General features: G+C 35.8%; 1 protein-coding gene across 2 annotated transcripts; it reads left to right on the top strand.

Moving 5' to 3' along the window:
* Positions 1–447: 447 nt before the first annotated feature.
* NAP12 (non-intrinsic ABC protein 12) lies at positions 448–17049 on the top strand. 2 transcript variants are annotated; one of them, XM_059606918.2, is made up of 14 exons: positions 448–981; positions 1093–1169; positions 1971–2246; positions 2368–2431; positions 2538–2684; positions 2883–2917; positions 3394–3467; positions 3884–4812; positions 6122–6418; positions 13332–13799; positions 14327–14475; positions 14919–15208; positions 15319–15452; positions 16429–17049. In XM_059606918.2, exons 1-14 carry the CDS (start codon positions 770–772, stop codon positions 16583–16585), a joined length of 3309 nt encoding a protein of 1102 aa, XP_059462901.2. In that variant the 5' UTR covers positions 448–769; the 3' UTR covers positions 16586–17049. The 2 variants fall into 2 exon arrangements, with proteins under 2 accessions (XP_059462901.2, XP_059462902.2); XM_059606919.2 differs by lacking the exon at positions 2538–2684.
* The last annotated feature ends 724 nt before the right edge of the window (positions 17050–17773 follow it).

Consider the following 17773-nt stretch of genomic DNA (forward strand, 5'->3'; position numbering starts at 1 on the left):
AAAAACTGAAATCAGAGTTGTAGAAATTGAAAACCCAAAAATAAAATTGAAATCACATGAAATGACTAAATTTAATTTTTTCTAAAAAAATAATTATAAAATATGCAACTTAAATAAAGAATTTACTGGATTAAGATGTTTAAAAATAACAAAAGAATGTGCTTAAATTAAAAACAAATGGTTAATTGGTTTCAACCAAAAAAAAAAAAAAAAAAAAACCTTGCATGGAAGTATGGAACAAGTGAACAACTATTGTAGTTGTATGGGTATTTTTATTTTTTTTATTTTTTGTTTATTTTGAAATGAGTTCTATGGGTACTTGAATAAGCCCCGTTGTTAATCCGTTAATCGGAACTAACAAACCCGGTCCTAAAGATTTTTTATTCCTTGAATTTAGCCACCCATTGCTCCCCGCCATTTCTTCTTCTCAAAATCTGGACCTTCCATGCCCGGAAGAATTCTCGAAAACACCTTTAACCCAAAAGTTCTACCTTGTTTGTTGTTCTGCAACAGCTTTTTCAACATTCAATCAACGTTTTCCAGCACCCATTACTCAATTCTTTGGTCGTGTTCTGCCAGAACTAAAAAGTTTTGAGTAGTTCTAAAAGTAACACAAATGAAAGACTAAAAGCGCAGGTTACCAGCAATAATGCCATGGTTAATCATTATTTGAGTTGCCCAAAATTGGATTTGTGCCATTCAAAATTTTTGTTTATAATTGTTATTTGGATGGTTTTCCTAGAATCTGTGATTTGGAGAGGTTCAAGTGATGGGAATGAGTGGATCCAGGATTAATGTCTGTTGGGCTCCCCATGTTTTCTTGTTTCTCATCATCGTTTTATGTTTGTCACCGGGCATTCAACGCGTGGACGGGGCTGCGCTTCCAATGGTGACAGAGGTCATCTATGGTCGGCTTTCGAATCTCACTACAATTTTCAGCAAGGATATCAAAGAAAAATTCGGATTTTGCATAAAGGATGTGTGAGTAATTTGATGGGGGTTTTTTTATTTATTTTATTTTATTTTTACAGTGGTTAGATTAGATTTTTTGTTGTACATGTTTGGTTCTGACCCATGATTTTCTTCTTTCAGGAATCTCGATTGGAATGGTGCATTTGATTTTAGTGGGAACTTGGATTTCTTGACTAATTGTAATAAGAAGACAAAAGGTATGAGACTTTAGTCAATTTCAGAATGGATTTGCCTTATATGCAGAAATGTTGCACCCATGGGCAACGAACTTTTTGTTATGACTTGTATATCCAAAACATCTCTACGGGCATTCACATTTGGCTAGCCAACCAAAAGGTTGCAAAAAATAGCAAAAAACCCTCCCCATTCGGCTAGCCACTTTAGCTAAGGATTTAATTTGTTGAGCACTATAACTCAACACTGCATAAAATAGAACAGTAAAAGTGGATAAAGAAAGAATATTTTAAATGGAATAGTGAAGGATGATAGTTAAAATGTTGAGCCGTGCTTTGAAAAAGTAGGTAGCTAATAAAATAGAAAAAAAGTGTTCTTTAACTAAATCTTAAGTAAACATTGTTGAACCCGATGTGAATGCTTTCATTATTAGGAAAATAGAAAAAGGTCAATACAATTTGAGAAGAACAGTAGTTCATTACATCCTCAAATCTATGACCCCCTTTGTTGTTGAATGCTAATTATTGTAAAGGCATCATACATCTATCTCCTTTTCATCCAGGGTTTTTGGTGCATTTGACCGTTGGACCCCTATTTGGCCTTTTCTTTTGCTTCCCAACCTCATCTAGGTTCCAAGATGTTAAAATGTAGCTTGTATGAAGTCTAGAATCAGGAGCAGGACTACAAATTTGTACTTTGAAATAATTTGATCTGATATATTTAACATCTCAGTTTTAATTTCTTGTGGATTCCTTACCCTCAAATAACTTTGTACAACTTATTCTCTTACCTGCTTCCTGATATGGATGTGACCTAATTAACAGGAGATCTCACGCAGAGACTATGTACAGCTGCAGAAATAAAATTCTACTTCAGTAGTATATTCGGGAGACAGTCAGCAGATGCCAATTACTTAAAACCTAACAGGAATTGCAATTTGACTTCATGGGTTTCCGGATGTGAGCCAGGCTGGGGTTGCAGTGTTGGCCAAGGCCAGAAGATTGACCTCAAAAATTCAAAAAGAATGCCTCACAGAAATCATGACTGTCAACCTTGTTGCGAGGGTTTCTTCTGCCCCCAGGGTATTACTTGCATGATACGTAAGTATGTGATAAAACTGATGTAACATATCTCATTGTTGAGATTGAACTCTATCCAACACCTTTTCATTTCTCTCCTTTTTTTTTTTTTTTTTTTTTTTCAAATTTATTGTAAATGCAGCTTGCCCATTAGGTTCTTATTGTCCCCGTGCAAAACTGAATAAAACAACTGGAATCTGTAACCCGTAAGTTTAATATCCTATTCTTGACATTCTTTATGTCTTCCTAATCCAGAGATTTATAATGGTTTCATACTATGCACTATTATTCATTGGTAGAGACAATTTGCAGATACAGCTACCAAATACCTCCTGGAAACCCCAACCATACGTGTGGTGGTGCTGATATTTGGGCTGATATTGCAAGCAGCAGCGAAATTTTCTGTTCCCCAGGATCATACTGTCCACATACCACACGTGAACTTCCTTGCAGGAGTGGGTAGTGATTATCCTAGAACTCGTAGTATTTGTCTCATTATGAACATAGGGCTTGATTTAAAACATTATATGCAACACATTTTTTTTTGTTTTTTGGTTAATTTGATTGTGTCTTGCTGCATAACTTGATCATATAGTTCAAGTATTTAGTTCTCAGTATCAGCCCGTACTAATATGATTTTTTCTCATGCAATTTCAGACATTATTGCACGATGGGCTCCACTTCTGAAAAACGTAAGTTTTTTTTTTTTTTTTTGTCCATGTGACATGGCACTAATCTCAATTCTTCACTTGTGCTACAAAATTTAATGATCTTAATGTTGTATATGATCTGCGTGCAAATGAATTACCTTGGGAGCTACTTTTATCCCACCATACAGTCTCATTTGCAGTTAGGGTGTTTTAGACTAGGAGTTCAGGAAATGGAGACTCATATGCCAAATCCATGTCAACGGCTATTATGACTAGAAACTTATTCATTCCTGGATATCCAGCCTAGTTTATAAATTCATACCTCTCCATGACGTGTCAAACAATCAGTATTGTTTCATAATTTGTTGCACCATCTCCTTTAACTCTATATGACATTTTTGTTGATTGTTCCTATTAGCCTTGTTACTTCTTGTTTAAACTGACAATTAGTGTGCTCAATAAATTTTTCTCAATATCTTTAGTTTGCATGATTTTGATTCTTATTAACCCTTCTGCAGCGTGCTTCAAATTCACCACCTGTAATCCAAAAACGGAAAATCAAAACATTCATGCTTATGGAATCGTACTTATTGTAAGTTATTGCGTCTCTACTCTTAGATGGAAAAGTTGACCATTGATCTTGCGATGGTTCAATTTGTCTTGTTGTTTATCAGTATACAAATCTTGCTCCATTATGGCTGTTAACTTCTATTTCTTTCCTCACTCCCTTAAACTTTCTGAAAACTTTTATATGTTTTCTTAATGAGTTCTTTGGAAGGGTTATGTGGTAATGCTTTTGTTTAATTCTTCCATGCATAAGTTCTATTTCATGGATTATTTGCTTTTCACATTTCTCATAGACTTTAATTGAACAAAAGAAAGGGCAATCTTCCTAATTTTCATTCAACATTCCTAAAAGCCAATAATTTTTTTAAGATCTGTTTGCTGAGCATTCTTTCTCCTGTGGGTCCAGCCTTTGAACTTGATAGTGTTTAATTGCCTATGTAGGCTGCATTGAGTACTCTGCTGCTCATTATATACAACTGTTCTGATCAAGTTCTCACTACTCGAGAAAGAAGACAGGCTAAATCCAGGGAAGCTGCAATCATACATGCACGAGAAACTGCACAGGCACGAAAAAGATGGGTATCTGCAAAAAATGTTGCCAAGAAGCGTACAGGGGGGTTGCAAGAACAGTTGTCCCGCACGTTTTCTCGTAAAAAATCTGCAAGGCAGTCAGAGCAGCTGAAGGTCTTGGGTCATGCTAAACCTGGAACCGTTGATGCTATGTTACCACCTTTGCCTCCAGGTTCTTCAAGCGGATCTAAGCAATCAGCTGCAGCATCCAAAGGAAAGAAAAAGGAACCAAGCAACCTCACAAAAATGTTGCATTCCCTTGAGGAAAATCCAGATAGTCATGACGGCTTTAATCTGGAGATTGGGGACAAAAATATTAAAAAGAATATGCCAAAAGGAAAGCAAATGCATACTCACAGCCAAATTTTTAAGTATGCATATGGTCAACTGGAGAAGGAGAAAGCTATGCAACAACAAAACAAAGACTTGACATTCTCGGGAGTAATTTCAATGGCTACCGGTGGTGAAATCAGGACAAGGCCTGTGATTGAGGTGGCTTTCAAAGATCTAACTCTTACTTTAAAAGGGAAAAACAAACATCTACTTAGGTGTGTTAGTGGGAAATTCATGCCCGGTCGAGTTTCAGCTGTCATGGGTCCATCAGGGGCAGGAAAAACGACATTTCTTTCTGCTTTGGCTGGAAAAGTGACTGGATGCACCATGACAGGTTTAATTCTTATAAATGGAAAATTTGAAGCCATGGATTCTTATAAAAAAATTATTGGTTTTGTACCACAAGATGACATTGTGCATGGGAACTTGACAGTGGAGGAGAATCTCCAATTCAGTGCAAGGTGCAGGTATGCCACTACTTGACATGCTATCTAATTCCATCACGTTTGAATATCATTCTTGAAATTCATGTGTATCATTTATTGCTCATGATCAATATCATTGGTGTTAGAGATTATCACTTGCTCTTTTTTTTTTTCTTTCTTCTTATGGAACTCTAAAACTTGATGGTAATAATTATATTTGTTAGACTATAAATTAGAAATGATTAAGTTCACCATTTCTTATTAGCTTAAACTTTTAGGACCACTTCCTTAAAGAAATAATCCCGAATTTGAATCCTAACTTCACAATTTACTCCCTATTTCAATACAATATACATTGTATTGTTTGGTCTCACACATTAGGAGAGTGGTAGGGAAGTAATTATAAATGATTAAAAATTCACAATTTCCATAACATAAGCTTTTGGGAAAATCAATGATTTAACAATTTTCGTTACAATTAGACATACATGGTTTTTCCAAAAGATTGATTTCATTTCTTTCAGCAATGACCACAATCAACTTATATTTCTCAAGATAAAGACTGCCAAATCAGACTCGGTTTATTGCTGATTGGCTTAGCCCTACAGCTTAACTTAGCCACAAGTCTGTGAAATATAAACTCCCCGCCCCACCTCACTCTATGGGCCTTCAACCTAGAATGAAAAATTAAAGAAAACAAAGAATCTGCTTTTCTATGATACTGATGTGAACACCAATACATAGTTGCACACCAAGGATAATAATTTCCTTTATCCTAAGGTCATTTTGGGGGGACGAACTCTTGAACTTAGAATCAAATGAATTGGAAAGTCCCATCCACCACCGTCCTATATCCAGGAAAGTGCCATTAGATATAAAGGTAATGTATCGGACGGGATTACACCTACACATTTCAATATTCGGAGCATTATCAAAATATATGGTAAGATTATCCTAGTAAAATATTTGCCAAAACTGAAAGAAGTAAACCTATGAAATCTTTAATATCTAAGTTTTTACTTCATATAAAATCTCTGACAAGAGTTAATGCAGAAAACATGGTGTATCTTTAGCAAATATGCCTGCATATTTTCAACACTGAAAGCCTTATACTTTTGTGGAGATCCTTGTATATTTTGATTTCCATATGATTCACTTTGCCTGTTCACGTTGTCAATAAGTTGACTTGTCATTCTGAACTAAACATATGCTACTTTAAAATTATCTTGTTTCTTGCCACCACTTCACTCTACAAATTGACTTCCAGATTAAGTGGATTGATATCTAGTGTTTGTTTAGTTCCATTGTCATTGCTATTTAATTTCTATTGCTGTATTCCTTGATACTACAGACTATCTGCCGACATGCCCAAACCTGATAGGGTTCTGGTTGTTGAAAGAGTCATTGAGTGCTTGGGACTTCAGGCAGTGAGGGATTCCATGGTTGGAACTGTGGAGAAGCGAGGAATCTCTGGCGGCCAGAGGAAGCGTGTAAATGTTGGCCTAGAGATGGTCATGGAACCTTCGTTGTTGATCTTGGATGAGCCCACAACTGGTCTAGACAGTTCATCTTCTCAGTTACTTCTTAGAGCACTTCGACGTGAAGCTCTTGAAGGGGTAAACATCTGCATGGTAGTTCACCAACCAAGGTAAGCTTTCTCTTTCTCTAATCTTTTATCGTCTAAACAAAATGCCAGCAAAACATAGTTCTCTTTGTAAAAGAATACATGATGAGACATTTTATTTTGTTTTTCTTTTCATGCTCCTCTTTTTCACCTAATACAAACTTTCAAGGTCAACAAAAACTATTTTGCCTAATTAAGAAACAACAAAGACTATGTGTTGTTTCCTCTGGCTTATATAATTTCAGTGACATGAATCCTGTGGGTGCTTGTACTTACTAGGAAAATGGAAAAAAAAATTTATATATATGTAAGCCTGTGCTTGTTTGGACGGATCATCATAAATTATAAAAGTGTGTTGTTCAGGGTACATAAAATATTTAGCCAGGATATATATATAAAGAAAAATTCCATTTTCATTTAGAAATTACTTTTTTGGGCAAAATGCAACTCATTATTCCAGTTTATTGTGATTGCCATGATTTGGGATTCTTGTGTGGATCATCCATAAGAAATAGAAGTGTGAGAGTTTTGTTAGTAAAATGTGTTAAATCACCAGTTATTACAAAAGCTTAAGTTGACATGAAATAATGAATTTAATCACTTTAACACTTTCCCTCACGTGTGGGCTCAAACTCTCTTTCAACAATGTGACCCAACACTTAGAATATTTAATTGAAATTTGGGAGATGGGGGGAAGGGAGGGGTAAACCGTGGAGTCAGGATTTAAACTCAAATCCTCTGCTTGTTGAAGATGGAAACTTCCCATTTGATATGATTTGGTTCTCCTTGATTTTATTCCCAGATTTCTTCCTATTGTAAAATGCTATTAATATCTTTCCACAATAGTTTGTATTTCTCTTCTATTTAAACCCATGTAAACGTGTGAAACCAATATGGTGGAATAAAACAGTTTCTTTCAAACAAATTTCTCTTCTTATTATTTCAACTTGGTATCAAGCATTCTTGGAATTTTATTTTATCTTTTTTAAAAAAATTTTGGGTTGGTTGCATGTGTTAACTGTCTCACGCAGCAGCTAACGCGAGCCTTACGGATCCTGGTGTCAGCATAAATCCAAGCTCCTGACATGAATTGGTGAACCCAAGTATCTGTGGCTTTGCGACTGGTGAACCCAACTTGAATGACATGATGAGCGGTGAAAAGAGGATTTTTGGGTTTTTTTTTAGGACCACTTGCATCATTTAGTGGCGGCTGGGTGATCTCTGACGACTGCTCGTGGAGGCTGTGATCAGGAAGCAAAATTACATGTCGTTTTGGGTATGATGGCAAACGAAAAGACGTATAGATTTGGGAAAAATGACAAGTCGTTCAGCAGTTTGTCAAATGACAAGTAGGACCCCTAAGCGACAAGTCATTTAGCAAAAGGAAAATAAAAGAAAAAAGATGTTGATTGTCTTTGAGTTTTGCTCTTGAATTCTAGTTTTTTACTTTGCCCCTCCCTCCCCCAGGCTTTTGCTGGACTTGCCTTGGAGTTTGTCTTCTTCCTTTGAGGTGGGAGTTTCTTCGAGTGGAGGTGATTTTGTAGGGGTTGTTATCTCTCTTGTGGCAACGCTGTGTCTTCAAGCCGCTGGGATCTCTTTTGAGGGGGACACAATGGGATTTTTGAACCTTATGACTCAAGTGGATAAGAGCTAGCGCCATGAGGTCCCAAATTCCACTCCCAAGCTTAAAGGGAGAAGGGAGTTGAAGAACTTAGAGTGCTCTATCAACTTTGATGCTAGGAGTAGTCAAGAAGGCTCTTTCAGTGATGTAATTTTGTTTAGGGTTTGTGTGTTGGTTTCTGTTGGGATGTTTGGTGTTTGGGGTTTCTTACTTTTCTTTGTTTTTTGTGTCCTTTTTGTATACTTCCCGTATGCTGGGGCGCCTATGCTTTCTATACAATTTCTCTGATTACCTATCCAAAAAAATAGTTTTTCATTTTACTACTTTTAATCTCTCTTGAGCCCAATTGTTGTGTATTGGAGCTATTTGACTAGATGTCTGAACTCAAGATGTCAAATTTGAGTCAAACCTCAAAAACTCACAAAAAGGAGATAGAGAGTCAGGTGACCTTCCATAGTGAGAATCCAAATCTCCAAATCACAACTGTGAAGTTGGAATTGGCTGAATTACCTTTCTTGGTCCCAGTTGGTGATGCTATACATTATGACTCGAGGAAGGATGGGATACCTGAATGGGAAAGTATCTGAACATGCGTTAGATGACCCTTATTATTACAAGTGGGAGGCTGAGAATTCGATGGTTATGTCCTAGTTATTACACTATGCTACTAGAGATTAGTTGGGGATATTTATTTCTCCACATGACAAGAGGTTTGGGATGTAGCAACTCAAACATATTCAAAAATTGGGGAATGCAACACGTTCTTATGAATTGAAGTTATGGATACATGGAACAATCCAAGGTGATTGGCTTTTAGCTACTTAATTTCATAAACTTCATGGTATGTGGCAGGAGTTGGATCGTTATTAGAATTGCAGACCAAGTGTACAATAGATGCAATCAAGATTAGAAAGATGATACAAGAGGAATGTATTTATGAGTTCTTAGCTGGTTTAAACTTAGAGTATGATCTGGTTTGTGTTCAAAGTTTGGGAAAGGATTATCTTTCGTCACTGAGGAAGGTATTTTCGAGTAATGCTAGAAATCACTATTGTGTCACTCCAAGAATGATGTGGTTTTTAAAATCACCATTGGCTTTGTGATTGATTATTATTGAATTTTGATTAAATAGTGATTATAGAAGGCACTCATTCTTAGAATGACACAAGAGGGACACAAGAGTGACTTCTAGAATTACTTGGTATTCTCTTATGTCCAGAATGAGGAGAGTCGTCATAGCACAATGCTCTATTTCAGTTCATAGGCTCAATCTGGTCTAGTAAATGCATCTCAATGCAATTCGAAAGGTGATTTCAGAAGTTGGTATGGTGGCAAAGTAATAGATGTGACCGCATACAATAAGAACAAACATTTTTATGACCACTATAATAAGTCTCAGCATACTCGAGAAACTTGTCGGAGACTTCATGGTCATCTTGCCCGAGGTCGTTCAGGTGGAGGAACTAGGCCTCGTGCCAATCATACTTCTATGGTAGAGACATTTGCTTCCTCACCTGATGCTAGTTCTTCTTCTGTTGATACACTTCGTCAACTTATGTCTCAATTGGAAACATTTGATACTTCATCCTTCTCCTTAGCTCATATGGGTAATTTATGGCGTTGAATGCATATGCTAGTCACTCTGATGGTCCTTGGGTCATTGACTCCAGTGCCTCATACCACTTGATTGGTATGTCTTCCTTGTTTTCTTCATATAATCCTTGTTCTGGCAGAAAAAAAGTTAGAATAACTGATGGTTCTCTATCACCGGTGTTTGGTAAAAGCTCCATTTCTATCACACCCTTTATGACATTGTCTTCTATCCTTCATGTACCTGATTTTGCCACTAATTTATTATCCATTACGCGTATTACGTGTGAGTTGGATTGTTAAGTATTTTTTATTCTCATTATTGTTTATTTTTAGACCTAGTCACGAGGAAGATGATTGGCAATGGTAGCTTGGGAGAAGGTTTGTACTACCTGGATTCTTAGCCTAAGACACAAGGTCGGCTCACATAGGCTTATCACATTGTTTGGGCAGATGACTTTCTAGCAAGAATTTGGCTTTGGCATCAGCGATTAGGGCATTCTTCTTTTTGTTGTTGCAACTCATGTTTCCTTCCTTATTTTTGCATAATAACGTTTCTAAGTTTTAGCGTTAAACTTGTGAACTTGCTAAACAACATCGTGGGCCTTTTTCACCTAGTATTGATAAAAGTGTTGAGCGGTTTGTTCTTGTTCATACTAATGTGTGGGGCCCTTCACAAGTGGTTTCTTTATATGGTTATCAAGGGTTTGTCTGTTTTCTTGATGTTTTTCTTGGACCACCTTGGTTTATTGTTGAAAGATAAAAGTGATGTGTTCTCTGTATTCCAGATGTTTTACAAAATAATTTAGACCCAATTTAATACTATTATCAAAAGTGTCTTGACAATGGAGGTGGGTATATGTCGGATGATCTCAGTACATATTTTCATGAACATGGCAGTATCCATCAAACCACTTTTGTCAATACTCTTTAGCATAATGGTTTTGCTGAGTAGAAAAATCGATATCTTCTAGAGGTAACTCGATACTTAATGCTTGATATGCATGTTCCCAAATTTTATTGGGGGGCTGCTTTTCTCACTGTTGCATATCTCTTCGATAGGATTTCCTCTTGTGCTTTATATTTCAAAACACTTCTTGAGGCGTTGTCTTCACCTTTCTCTACTTCAAAAGGTGTCTCTATAAAGGTGTTTAGTTGTGGTTGTTATGTCCATATTCATGGTCCAACTCGGGGTGAGTTAGATCCTTATTCCCTCAAATATGCCTTTGTTGGTTATTCTCCTAAGTAGAAGGGGTATAAATGCTATCATCCCCCATTTGAAACATTTTGTCTAGATGGATGCTACCTTTTTTGAAACTTGACCATATTTCTCCTCAGCCTAAACTTCTCTTCATGGGGAGAGTCCGAGTAAGCAGATTTTTCTGGTCCATTACCTGTTCCTGCTCCTGTGCCATCCTACTAATAACTCATATGTGCCGTTTGTGGAAGAGTTGAGAGTTTACTCCAAATGCTTGAAAAATTAGACTATCCCTGATGCTACTTGTCAAACATATGATCTTGACTCAGGTAGTGCTACTTCTATCCTTGATCTGTATCCTTCACTGCCTATTGTTGATGATATGAAACTTCCTATTGCACAGCGCAAAGGTTAGGTCATGCACTCACCATCCCATATATGATTTTGTTTCCTATTAGCACTTTTCACCATCACATCATTCCTTTGTGTTCAAATTATTGGCTGTGTATATCCCTAGAAATTTAGAGGAGGCACTTAGTGATACAAAGTGGAGGGAAATGATGTAAAAAGAGATAGAAAACCCTTCACAAAAATAATACTTGGGATCTTGTTATATTGGTTAATGGGAAGAAGACAATTAGATGCAAGTGGTTGTTCACTGTCGAGCATAAGGCCAATGGTTCAATGGAACGATACAAGGCCATACTAGATGCAAAAGTTTTCACACAAACCTATGGAATTGACTATGAGGAAACATATGCTGTTTCTGTAGTAGCAAAGATGAACACAATTAGAGCCCTATTTTCTGTAGCAGCAAATCTGAATCGGAATCTGCACCAATTTGATGTGAAAGATGCATTCCTTCATGGAGATCTAGAAGAAGTATCCATAGAAGTTACTATGGACTTGAAGATTCATCCACTATGGGTAAGGTGGCAATCTGAAGAAGGCTTTGTATGGTCTAAAACAATCTTTGAGAGCATGTTTTGAGCGGTTTTTACGGGATATGCAAAGATTTGGTTACAAACCAAGTCAGGATGATCATACACTTTTTATCAAACATTCCACTCAAGGAAAGGTAACAACTTTGATTGTTTACATTGATAATATTGTAGTAATAGAAAATGATGACAACGAGATATGGAATTTAAAAAAAAAAAAAAAAAATCTCTTGCCAATGAATTTGAAATAAAAGACTTGGACAGTTTGAAGTATTTTCTAGGTATTGAGGTAGCAAGGTCAAAACATGGTGTATTCATCCCAATGAAAATGTGTTATTGATCTTCTCATGGAAACATGAATGCTCGGATGTAAAGGCATTGGATAATCTAGTGAAAGTGAATGTTAAGTTGGGAGAAAGTAGTGAGAGTCCTTGGTGGATGATGGTAGATATCAACAATTGGTTGGACCCATTCTGACATTTCATATTTTATTAGTGTGGTGAGTCAATGTAACACTCTAGTCTCATATTAGGAAGATGAGTAGCCCTGATTTATAAAGAGACTCATGGGTGTTAAGCCCCACATTGCTTACAAATATCTTAAAGTTGTATGATATACCTCCATAATTTGGAGTTTGCGATGAGTGTTCTATAGCACAAGTGAAATACGAAGGTGTACAAGAGCTAGAAGGTAAAACAAAATAGAGGGAGAGTGGAGAACAAAATTTTTTTTTGATATAGTTGACTATTTCATTAGTTTTTTATTATTTTTTATTTTTTATTAAAACAAACCATCAATAATTTTGCACTCTAGCCTGACGGTCACCCTCAAGTTGGAGGTCAAATATCTTTATGCATCTTAAATAACTACTTGTCCTAAAAGCTTAGGCTCATAGGAAGATGCAAATTTAATCATTTGGTCAATACTTTAATATTCTCCCTCACTTGTGGGCTCAAACTTCCTTTTAATAAGTGAGACTTAACATGTGGAATATTTAATTTAAATAGGGGGTGAATTGGCGAAATCAAGGTTCGAATCTAGGACCTTTGGCTTTGATACCATGTTAAATCACCACTTCTAAAAGTTTAAGCTCATAGGAAGAGGTAAATTTAATCATTTAATCAATACTTTAACAATGCATAACTCGTTTCAAATGTCAATAAAATAAGTTCACTGAAAGGCTTTATATGAATATTTAATAGTACTCAGATTCAATGTTTTATGGGAAAAGAAAAAGACGCATAATTATTTATGGTGAGCTAATGGTGAAGAGGATCACAAAAAGTGGTTCATTAGGCCTTTTTTTCTTGGTGCTTTTCAATGTAATTGTCCATCTTATTGAAGTATTGCTAATCAATTAACTTCAGTGATAAATTCAATGAAAATTTTGATATTATGTACTATGATCCGTTAAGTAATGGATAATTAAGTTAAGCTCAACCAAAGACTCCCCAAGCCTCAATCATAGGTAATCTTCCTCCTAAAGATTTATGAAGAGCTGTGATCACATTTTTATTTTTATTTTTCATGTCATTACCAGTTAAAATTTGAGGTCGAGTCTTATTTTTTTTCCCTCTTCCCATACAGCTATGCTTTGTTCAAGATGTTTGATGATTTAATACTCTTAGCCAAAGGTGGTCTTACTGCGTATCATGGATCTGCAAAGAAAGTTGAAGAATACTTTGCTGGCCTTGGGATCTCCGTACCAGAGCGTGTTAATCCTCCAGACCACATCATTGACATTTTGGAAGGTATAGTGAAACCAAGCTCGAGTGTGACTCGTGAACAGCTTCCTGTTAGATGGATGCTTCACAACGGGTACGCAGTACCCCCAGATATGCTGCAATATGTTGAAGGAATTGCTGCATCCTCAACTGGCTCAAATCCTAGTGATGGAGCTATTGAACAATCTTTTGCTGGAGATTTGTGGCAGGATGTGATGTCTACTGTTGAGCTGAAACGAGATCATATACAACATAACTTCTTAAAGTCTAAGGACTTATCCAACCGAAGAACTCCTGGTGTAGCCCGGCAATACAGATACTTCCTTGGGAGGTACAGTTAATCATTTTTTTTTTCTTCCTGTTTTAGATAAATAAGCAACCAAAACTTCCCTACTTTCAGAAACTATTAAGAGACAAATGAACCAATAAATCCTTGATTCCTATTCCACACAAGTCAACCAGCTTTGCTGTTGTCTACAGAAAGTAGTAAATTGAAAACATAGGCTAGAGGTTAACTTTCTCAGGGTTACAAGCAGCTTTCTCCTGGAAGTTGCATTTTTAATTTGTCAGTCTTATTGGCCATTCTTGAAAACTTTAGCATCACAAGGGGCAGTCTCTGATCTCTATTCAGTTACGTGAAATGCGTTTTGTTAAACACTGTGTGCATATTGAAATGACAGGGTTTTTGCTCATTTGAGCTTTCAATTTGCAACTGATCTGTTAGTTAAGCTGGTCTGTCTCAAAGATTTAACATAATTTCTGTTTTCAAAATTGAATTCATAATTTATCTGGAACAAGTTCTCCATCAACTATCAAGTTTGGTACACAAATTTCTCAGTATATGGTCAAATCTTTCAGGGTTGGTAAGCAGCGGCTACGAGAAGGTAGATTACAAGCAGCTGATTATCTGATTTTATTACTTGCTGGAGCCTCCATGGGAACTCTTGCTAAAGTGGGCGATGAAACATTTGGGTCTCTCGGCTATACTTATACCGTCATCGCTGTTTGTAAGTTCTAAAATATGAACTTGTTAGCTGTTTTATGTTTGTATTGAATTCAAGTCGCCATTGGTTTCCATGGGCAATGAGATTGAATGTTACTCGCACCCCCACCCCCCATGAATTACTTTATGCAACTGTCAGTAGAAACTACATGTAGTGGTGCTCCAGGAGAGTTAGACTTGAGAGGCTGAGACACCTGGTTTTTAATCCAGTGCCTTGGCTGACTGTTCAACTGGCACTGGTTTACTTTGCCTCTTTTAAATTTTAACCCTTTCAAATGAGAATCTATCATTACTTATGAAGATAGCAATTTTATCCTCTCCCTTACGGAGTATATATTGCTGTCGCGCAAAATTTAAATATTTACAAATTAATTAGATTATTATAAAATATATGTTTTTGTACTACATGTCCTTTCTCATGGGATAATTTTAATTGTACATTTGCAGCACTACTGTGCAAGATTTCAGCATTGAGAACATTTTCTATGGACAAATTACACTACTGGAGAGAGAGTGCATCTGGAATCAGCAGTCTGGCTCATTTCCTCTCCAAAGATGCAGTTGATCTTTCCAATATAGTTATCAAGCCTTTGGTTTATCTATCCATGTTCTATTTCTTTGGCAATCCAAGATCATCCTTTGCAGACAATTACATTGTTTTGCTTTGCCTCGTTTACTGTGTGACTGGCATAGCTTATGTATTTGCCATCTATCTAGATCCTAGTCCTGCCCAACTGGTATATATTGGAAATTACATTGATCAACTTGTTGCATATGAATATGTATTCCTTTTATCTCTTCAATTTCTTCTAAGGTAATGTATGTGCCTTCTCTTTTCTCCTTGCAGTTGTCAGTGCTTCTTCCTGTTGTATTGACTCTTATTGCATACCAGGACAAAGAAAGTATTCTTGCCAAGTATCTAGGAAATTTGTGCTATACAAAGTGGGCTTTAGAAGCTTTTATCATTGCAAATGCTGAAAGGTTCGTTGTGATCCCCCCCTTTCTTTTTTGTCGAAGTAATGGATGCATACTTACTCAGTTTTGTGCATTCATCGTAGTATATGCACAGAACGTTTGTGCAATCTGGACATTGCCACAGTTTGGCCCAATTTCGCTTAAAACCTCATTGCAACATATTATATGGAATAATGACATCATTGACTATTTTGTTTAGGATACAATGCTCAAGATTGCAATTTTAGACATATAACTGGAGGAAAAAACTGAGTGCTAAGGAGTTCTTTATCACGTGTATTATTTAGGTCCTATGCTGACTTCTTTAAGGCTGCATTTGCTTAACAAAAGAAGTTGCTCCAGGAAATTTTCCTGGTTTTGCAGAAGGAGAGACTTAATAGAAGAAACAAGTTCTGACATCCAAGATAATTTCTGATATCATGGATATTGTTTGAATGTTTATTTCATTAAAATATGGACTACAGAGTCTTGGATAATTGTTGAATGTTCATTTTATGAAATATGGACTACAGACTATCTATCTATAAAATATGTAAGTCACATTCCCAAAAAAAAAAATGCAACAGTTACTTCAAGAACAATAGCAACTCTGATATAGTAGTTTATCAGTGACTAGAGGTTTGCTTACAAAATTGTTACTGTAGATAAACCACAAGAAATCTCTAACTTGCTGCCTATTAACTAATGGAACTGTTTCTGGAGATCTTATTGGGATTTAGAGGTAAGACAAGAGAAACATAAGCCATGAAGGAAGTCGGCATGACTGCTGTGTTTGTTATGAGCCAACTAAAGTGCATGCATTTACTATAGGTCAACCGATGATTAGTCGGAGCGAAGCTTGAGTTGAGTTTAAAAAAAAAAAAAAAAGATTTTGACAAAAACTTGAGTTCACAGTAATCATTATATGAATACAGATTTCTAATTAACTGCATTACCTTGCCAATTTTGTCATTTTAACTGTTTTATCTGCTTTGTTCCTCAGGTATTCTGGGGTGTGGCTGATAACTCGATGCAATGCATTGATGGAAAGTGGCTATAATCTTCATGATTGGGCTCTTTGCCTATGCCTCCTCATTCTTACTGGTGTAGTTAGTCGTGTCCTGGCATTCTTTTGTATGGTAACCTTTCAAAACAAGTGACTTTGGACATTCTTTCTTTGTTGGTTTCCTAGTGTACAAATTATACAAGTCTAATTTTGGTACCCTTGTATCATAGAGCCTCAGAAGGGGATCCAATCACTGCAAGTGAGAAGAAAAAAAAAAAAAATGTAAAGGGTATTAACTAGTAATGTAAATCAAGTCTCATGACCCAGTTTAGGACTTGTGGTCATTTCCTTTTGTCAATTAGAATGTCTATTGTAGCTGAGTAGAGAACTGAAATGAAAGGAAGAAACACATATATTTGTTTTGATTCGTGCCTTTTGTGGTATCTATGGAGAAAAAGTAACGATATAAATTTTGAGAGCCGTGAAAAGACTTCAGAGGAGATTAAGCTTTTATTTCTCAATACATTGTATCTTTGGACAGCTTCTTTTGTTTTTTTCTGCAATAATTAGTTATCAACATTTTCTTATTTTTAGGTGATTTCTCTTGTATATTTCATGTTACGCTTTTAATGATGTTTCGATTTCTTGTAAAAGAAAATTATATATAAATGAAAGATTGAATTTCTAATTTTGAGAAAGTGACTTGAATTGATAAACATCTATGCAAAAGTGATAAGTTGAACATGAAAAGAAAGTTGATTATGTTTGTTTACATTTTGACAGACAAGTTAAGGATCTTTGTCATCATTAATATTTTATCGTCCGTAATAAGCTCCAGATTATAAGATATAAATATAGCAATTCTAATTAATTATTTCGATACTTGTAATATTTTATAGATTATCCAAAGTTTTGGGCTTTTTTTTTTTTTTTTTATTTGGATAAAGTTTACTTAACTTCTTCAAACTACAACTCCAATGACAATCTACTTCCTAAAGTATCACTTATTACAATTTACCTTCAAAACTACCACAAAATGACAATGAACCCCAGTGTTAGCAAAATGGCGAAATTACCCCTATAGAATTTTTAATAAGACAAAAATATCCTTAAATTTTTGAAAAAATAAATAAATTTTAGTATTTTTTATTTTTATTTTAGCAAGGGTAATTTTGTTATTTTGTTAAAATTGAGAGTACATTGTCATTTTTTTGGTAGTTTGGGAGGTAAATTGTCGTAATTGATAGTTTGGAGGGTAAATTATCATTGGAGTGGCAGTTTGAGGAGGTTAAATCAACTTTACCTTTATTATTTTTATTAAAAAAATAATACGATAAGGCAT

Source organism: Corylus avellana, chromosome 10 (genome assembly GCF_965113065.1).
Source record: "Corylus avellana chromosome 10, dhCorAvel1.hap1.2, whole genome shotgun sequence".
Lineage (NCBI taxonomy): Eukaryota > Viridiplantae > Streptophyta > Magnoliopsida > Fagales > Betulaceae > Corylus > Corylus avellana.

Excerpts from the sequence above, each read along its gene's own strand:
- NAP12 (XM_059606918.2), top strand. The coding sequence starts at position 770 with ATGGGAATGAGTGGATCCAGGATTAATGTCTGTTGGGCTCCCCATGTT. Across the intron at positions 982-1,092 it reads GGATTTTGCATAAAGGATGT|GAATCTCGATTGGAATGGTG; the intron begins GTGAGTAATTTG and ends TTCTTCTTTCAG. Across the intron at positions 4,813-6,121 it reads CAATTCAGTGCAAGGTGCAG|ACTATCTGCCGACATGCCCA; the intron begins GTATGCCACTAC and ends TTGATACTACAG.